At 38.9% G+C, this 7,229-nt stretch overlaps 1 protein-coding gene across 1 annotated transcript; it reads left to right on the plus strand.

Annotated features, from left to right (window-relative positions):
* The first annotated feature begins 903 nt into the window (after positions 1–903).
* LOC131685393 (general odorant-binding protein 99a-like) lies at positions 904–1,978 on the plus strand. The gene is made up of 2 exons (XM_058969098.1): positions 904–1,113; positions 1,197–1,978. Exons 1-2 carry the CDS (start codon positions 1,060–1,062, stop codon positions 1,587–1,589), a joined length of 447 nt encoding a protein of 148 aa, XP_058825081.1. The 5' UTR covers positions 904–1,059; the 3' UTR covers positions 1,590–1,978.
* The last annotated feature ends 5,251 nt before the right edge of the window (positions 1,979–7,229 follow it).

A 7,229-nucleotide genomic window follows, 5' to 3' on the forward strand; every position in this document is an offset into this window, starting at 1 on the left:
TACACGTGAAGCCGGATACAAACCCATCGCCTTCACAAAGAGAATTCAAAAAATGCTATGGTAGAAAAAAGCAAATGATGAGCCACTCTAATATGCACGTGTACACTAATAATATGCACTCTAATATGCACGTATCACATGCACGTGCGAGCATTTAAAAGGCCACGGGAATACGCCAACGAAGACACGGTTATAAGAACGCATTTATTCATGCGACAATGCAAACACGCTAACACACGCCGACTCGATTAAATAAATGCATACGTCAACATACAAACTTTCGAGCGCTTCGCGATAATACAAACCCGGTCGCAAACGCGATAATCCCCGCATACGATACGTCCACGATGTAGCAAACATAAAAATATGCCGGTGATTGAGTCCACGTTTGTAGCTTACGACTTCATAAATGCGGTCTCGAGCACGAACATGCAAACGCCCGTTCCCACACGATTATGAGTCACGTCCTGGAGATCGATATACTCATACACTAATATACAGTAGATAATAAGTTGCAGGGCACCAAAGCAGGAGACTCCGGTAGGGAAGCTCACTCTAAGCAGTCTAGTTGTAAGTGACATATCTCGTTTCGTCTGCTACTGTAGAGTGGTTCTGACCAGAAGCCATTCCAAGAACTTTAAATTCTCAGTTTGACCGATTTAAAATTAATAAAATCTTTAAAATGTATTACAAATTGAATACTGTACACACAAAAAGTCCATCCAACTATTGGACCCCTCGCCATCAATGACCTGTTAACGACACTGATAATACAGACCCGTACCCCGCGCACACAGATACACCATCTATGCCGCGCCCTGTTATCAACAGACCGTTTTAAAGAACCACTACCAAACAAAAACGATAAGCTCGAACAGCACAACACTCGACGGCTCTTCCAGCCCGGCCCGGGAGCTGAGCCTTTCCTGAAGTGACTTTCATTCAACGACAAACAGTCTCACCGATTGGGGTGTGTTCATAGCCGGGGACCGAAAAAGTTTTTATTAGCATTTCTCACAAGCGCGCTCAGCCAACGACAACAAAGAAACAAGCTAAATTATGCAGATTGAACTATTGCTACTTGCGGCGGCGGCGACTGGATTGTTCGCTACGGTAAGATCAAGTTCACCGGAAGTATCCTCTCTCCCTTCGGTATCTAACCGATTCGTTTCACTTGCATATTCTATTTCAAACAGGCCGCAGCGGATTGGCGAATTCAAACGGTCGACGATCTGCTACGAAATCGAAACAAATGCATCAAAATACTCGATCTGGAGGATGGCCTGTCGGAAGATTTTGGTCTGTTCGATTTCGTCGATCAGGATCAGGCCAAGTGCGTCGTCAAGTGCATCATGAACCGGATGGGGCTGTTCAACGATAAACGTGGTCCGCACGTTGCGCGACTGGTGCGGCAGATGAAATTTGCTTCGGTTTCCAGCGCGAAGGATATTCGAAACGAGATCATGAACTGCGTCTACAAGGATATGGAGATGAATCCGGCCGAGGGTTGTGAGCGAGCTTACGCACTTTATCAGTGCATCCAGAGCAGTAATCTGCTGCTGTTGAGCCCAACCGAATCGAAGACGTGATTAACGGAACGAACATGATCTGTGCTACAATTAGTCAATTACAACATCACATCATAGTACGTAGTAATAAGCGAAGTGGAATCATGTATGAGTAGTTTGATAAGAAAACATTCACGCATAAGTGGTACACACTTTGGTGGGCCGATAATCACGCCACATTACAGCTAATCAGCGCGGTTTTGTAGACAGGAAATAATGGATGCTGTTGACGGAAAATCACGCGATCAGAGCATTCCCCTCGCTTGCCTCGGGGGGGCCTTTTCAGAAGTATCATTGGCGTCATAACAAACATTTCAAAAGAACTGATCAAATATAATTAGGGTATATAATTTTAAATTTAATATAATACATAGCGAAGCTACTGAACATTGGGTCGGTTCGCGAAGAAATTGGTTGTTTATGTTTTCTATAAATACGCCGATATTTTATTTTGTGTAAAGAAACATGCTAACGATAAGATTGTTGTTATGTACACTTATCTGTTTTGTTCACGTAGTTTGACTGTAAGCATGAAGGAAATAATTGCGAGAGACCCTACTGCAAGGAATCATCTATTACACTGCATCAGCGCAATTCTTCAGATACGGTGGTGGTTGGGGGTACTAGAATCAGCATACCGCACACGGGTTCGGCAATGCCTGTTATGGTTGGCTGAAAATAGTAGAGGATTTTGTCTGCTTCGTTGTGTGCTCATTTCCACACCCATTCGTCACCAGATGGCGTATTGGATGTCACTGACAGTTTTCTAGTAAGTCGAATATTTAATATTTATATTTTCTGCATGGAGTAGATAATCGAGACATTCCAACACACCTTTTGATTCGAACATTTTTGTATAGATTTGAATATAGAAGATTCAACCTTTTTCGGGTTAGAAATATCTAACCGTATATGCTTACAAGAAGGAAAAACTTCCATAGCTTTGGTTCGAGACCCGCATTGCCATAAACAAACTTTTATGTTGAAAAACTACTTGGCTCCGTCTTCGTAGCTTTCAACTAAAATGGCATGACAAATCCACGTGAAATGCCTCGTGCATGCATACTTGAAAATAGTGCTATGGACGCATGTCTAACACCCGACCTAACAACTCGCGATTTTTGTGCAATCTCAGTCAATATGACAGTTGATACCATAAACAGGAAATACGTCGATTATTCGGCATATTTGCCACATAATGAATCATAACTTTCTGACGATTTAAAAAAGGTTATATCGTACTAATAGGAATGGACTTCCACTTTTAGTCGGCAGTGATGCAAATACCTGTCACAGAATCAGCTATCAATTTGAGAGGCACTGATTTGATGGAATACTTACGCAGCACAAATCTGTATATACTTGATAGAGAAAATCAGCGAACATTTGCACGATCTGGTAAGAAAGAGGTGTTAGATGTAACCCTATGCTGCGACAGTATTAAACATAAGTAGGCAAGCTGACCCGTACCGAAGGAACTCAAACCTTACTTGATACTTTATGGGCAACAATTCGCTTCGTTGAATCTACGCCGAGTGAAGAATTCTCCTCTACTGGACCGGGTCCTGGGCCAATCTCTTCCAGTCACCCTGGACATTAAGTGCTTTTAGGTCCTCTTCCACTGCAAACAGCCATCGTGTACGCGGCCTGCCATGGAGTCGTCGGTCTCTTCCCGGTTCTCTACTGAATATTATCTTGGTCTGTCGTTCTTCCAGCATTCGTGCCACATGACCAGCCTACCGCAGCCTGCAGTTTTTTTTGTTAGCTTGACAATATCCACTCCCTTATATATTTGGTATAACTCGTGATTCATGCGACGCCGCCAGATGCCATTTTCTTCTTTACCGCCGAGTATTTTTCGCAGCACCTTACGTTCGTAGACACCGAACGCTTTACGATCAACTTCCTTTAACGTCCACGTTTCATGGCCGTACAAGGCAACCGGAACGATCAATGTCTTGTACAACGCGAATTTTGTCTTCGTCTGTAAAAAACCCTATTCGCAGCTGAAAAAGGCCTTTTCACCTCGCGGGTAACATCATTATCGCACGTCACTAGAGTTCCAAGGTACAAAAATTCTTCCACTACTTCAAATTTATCACCACCTAACACCACTTCACTACCAACATAACTATTGGACCCACGTATTCTTCCAGCTATCATGTACTTCGTCATGCTGGTATTGATTGTTAGACCAATTATTGTTGTCTTCCTTTTAAAAGGTACGAATGCCTCTTCCACGGCTCGGCGGTCGATTCCAATGATATCGTCTGCAAATCCTAGGAGCATATGCGACCGAGTGACGATGGTACCGTTCCTTTGTACGCCTGCTCTCCTGATGGCACCTTCAAGAGCAATGTTGAACAGCAAGTTTGACAGCGCATCATCCTGCTCTCATCCGCAACCCGAACACTTGATTACGATCCATCCAGCGTTGCACGAATCAGCCTAATCAGTTTCGTAGGAAAACCATGTTCTTTCATTATCTGCCATAACTCGTTTCTTTTCACTGAATCGTACGCCGCTTTGAAATCAATAAACAGATAGTGTGTCTGCAAGTTGTATTCCCGGAATTTATCTAGGATCTGTCGCATTTGATCCGTTGTTGATCGGCCTTCACGAAAACCACCTTGGTACGAAAGACTCCTCCAACGGCCTCAATCTGTTGAACAGAATACGTGACGTAAGTTTGTATGCCGCATTGAGGAGCGATATACCTCGATAATTGGCGCACTCCAGTCTGTGTCCCTTTTTGTATAAGGGACAAATGAGGCCCTCTAGCCAGTCAGCAGGTAGTTCTTCTTCTTGCCATAGCTTCAAAAGAGTACGGTGAAGTATTTCGTGCAACTGCTCACTACCGTGTTTGAAAAGTTCAGCTGGGAGCTCGTCCTTTCATTTGAGTGGCGTGGAATAAATGTAAAATTCATTCCCAAAGGAGGTCCCGTTCATCATGAGAAGGCAAAGAGATTTAGACCGATCAGTCTGACCTCCTTCCTTCTCAAATCAGTGGATCGTTTATCGATCACTACATACGGGATATTAGCTTGGGCAAGCACCCGCTGCATGCAGTGCAATATACATATCAGTGGGGGAAGTCTACTACCACTCTGTTACACAATGTTGTCTACAACATTGAAAAAGCTTTTTCACGGTAGCAATCAAGTTTAGGAGTTTTTTCTCGATATTGAAATTGCCTTTGGAATCCATTTTGGAAGCAGCACAAGGTCATGGAGTATCTTCATATATCACGAAATGAATATACGCAATGCTTAGCAACCGGCATCTGTGCTCATTAGACTGCCCAGAAATGTAATGAAGTTTTGAAAACTCAATGAGGTTGTGAAAATTATGAAGTATTTGAACATTTTTAATAGATTTTCGTAGCAACCTGCAACCAGTGCACTAACACAAGTGACGGAAGGTTATCGAAAAGTTCGTGAAAAAGAAAATTATAGTAATGATGATGGTTTTCCCTAACGGGTTTTGAGAGTGTTTATTTATTCTTTGACATTAGGATTAGTGATAATAATTTAAATCAAAGATGCTACTGGTAAGTCACTTTTAGAAAAACTCCATATCGAAGTAAAGTTTTAACTATGTACGCATGTACTTCAAAGGTGGCGTGATATCAATTAAGCTGAAATTTCAGTTCATAGCTCTCATTCGCGTTGGAAATTTGAGTAAACGCCTGTGAGAGTATGAACTTCAAATTGATTCACAAAAATTTGTTTCGATTTTTTTGGCTCAGCACAACATATATTTAGTTTTCCCCTAATAATGCATTGACTGAAGAATTTAGGTATGTTATTAATACTATATTCACACTACAGAGTTAAAATATGTTTTAACAATTAGCAACAAGAAAAACGTCATAAAGATAGCGTTAAAACACGTTTTAACTCGTAGTGTAAACGTAGTATAAGGTTCAACTCAGAACGCCTCAAAAAGCGGCCATCTTGGAAAACGAAAAAGCATTTTTTTCTCACATTGTTGTAAAAATCGTGATGAAAATGAATCAATGTATTCGAGGCTTTGGCAAAGTATTACTTATTGACTTTCATGGAGATTTTTCCAGATTTTTAGAAAAAAAACTGCTTTTTTCGTTTTTCAAGATGGCCGCTTTTCCAAGCTTTCTCAGTTGAACCTTAACAGATCATTAGCAATAATTCGTTTGTAAATCTATTTTATGAGCCATTTTTCCGCTTTTTCATTGATTTGGTTTAGCTTGAGATTTTTGAGATTTCCTTTGCTGATTTGAGCGATTCTCAGAGTCCTGCCCATGTACTATGTGTTATCAAAAACATCGCGCAGCATCAAATTCTAAATGATTCTAAATCGATATAGTATTCGAAGAGAGTTATAAGAGTTATAAGAAATGTCTCGTCACACTGTTAGGTGGATTAAAAGCGTTTTACTGATAGTTTCACAACTACGCTGTTACATTTCTTCTTTTTTAGATTTTTGTTGACAAATAAAAAAAGGTTATTTGTCATTTAATTCCTTTTTTATTTTTGTGAAAAATGTCACAACCTTTTTTCTGTGTGAGTTTTTGTTTTAGCAGAAGTTTTTATTCTCTGTAACTCTTTCTCATGGAATCCCTCAAATCTTCTTCAACAAGTAGGAAACCATCAAATATATAAACAACTGTGCTGACGGGACATCAGCCATGGCCATCATTTGAAGGGGCATGTTGATGCCGAAGCGAACATTGTGCCGCTAAATTATTTTGACCATCAAAATCGATACCCGCAGATAGTGAGCCAAATCAAATATTTTCACCCCAGTGCCCAGTGGTTCCTAACCTAAAATACCAACTTAATCCACCTAGCAGTGAGATGAGCCATTTATCACACACATCACTGTTGGATCATTTATTAGTTTGCAGTCTAGTCCTGCACGAATAAATTCTCGAATAAACTGAATAAATTATAGAAATCAATAAAACGAACAAAATAGAACAAATAAAGCGAAAAATGAAAAAATAGTTTTCAGATTCATAAAATGAATAGAATGATTAATATAAACCAAATAAATAAAATACGTAAATCAAATTAGATTAGCTCATTAAATGGAAAATTAGGCTATATTTAAAAATAGTTATAAAATTAATAGGATAAATTAAATTGACCAAAACTAACAAATTCAATCAAATAAATGACCATGAAATGAATAAAATTAAAGAAATGAATCAAATGAATCAAATCAAGCAAACGAAGCAAATTAATCAAATGAAGCAAATGAAATAAATGATTCAAATGAAGCAAATAAATCAAATTAATCCAGTGAATACAATGAATAAAACAGATAAAATGAATAAAATGATTGGAATGAATTAAATGAATAAAATTAATAAAATAATAAATAAATGAATTGGATAAAATGAATAAATAAAACAAACGAGTCAAATTAACAAAACGAATAGAATTGGCAAAATTAATAAAAGGAAAGAAGAAAATGAGCAGAACAAAATGATTAAAGTGAAAAGTTAAGCGATGTTAAAAAGTTATTAATTAATATTAAATTAATAAAAAATGCGTTAAATAAATAATTTGGATGAAATGAATAAAACTGAAAAAATAGTCAAAATATTAAAATGAAGAAACTGAATATCATGTATGAACTGGAGAAAGCGAATAGAATGTACAGAAGAAAAACTGTGAA

The sequence above is a fragment of the Topomyia yanbarensis genome, chromosome 1 (genome assembly GCF_030247195.1).
Source record: "Topomyia yanbarensis strain Yona2022 chromosome 1, ASM3024719v1, whole genome shotgun sequence".
In the NCBI taxonomy this organism is placed as follows: Eukaryota; Metazoa; Arthropoda; class Insecta; order Diptera; family Culicidae; genus Topomyia; species Topomyia yanbarensis.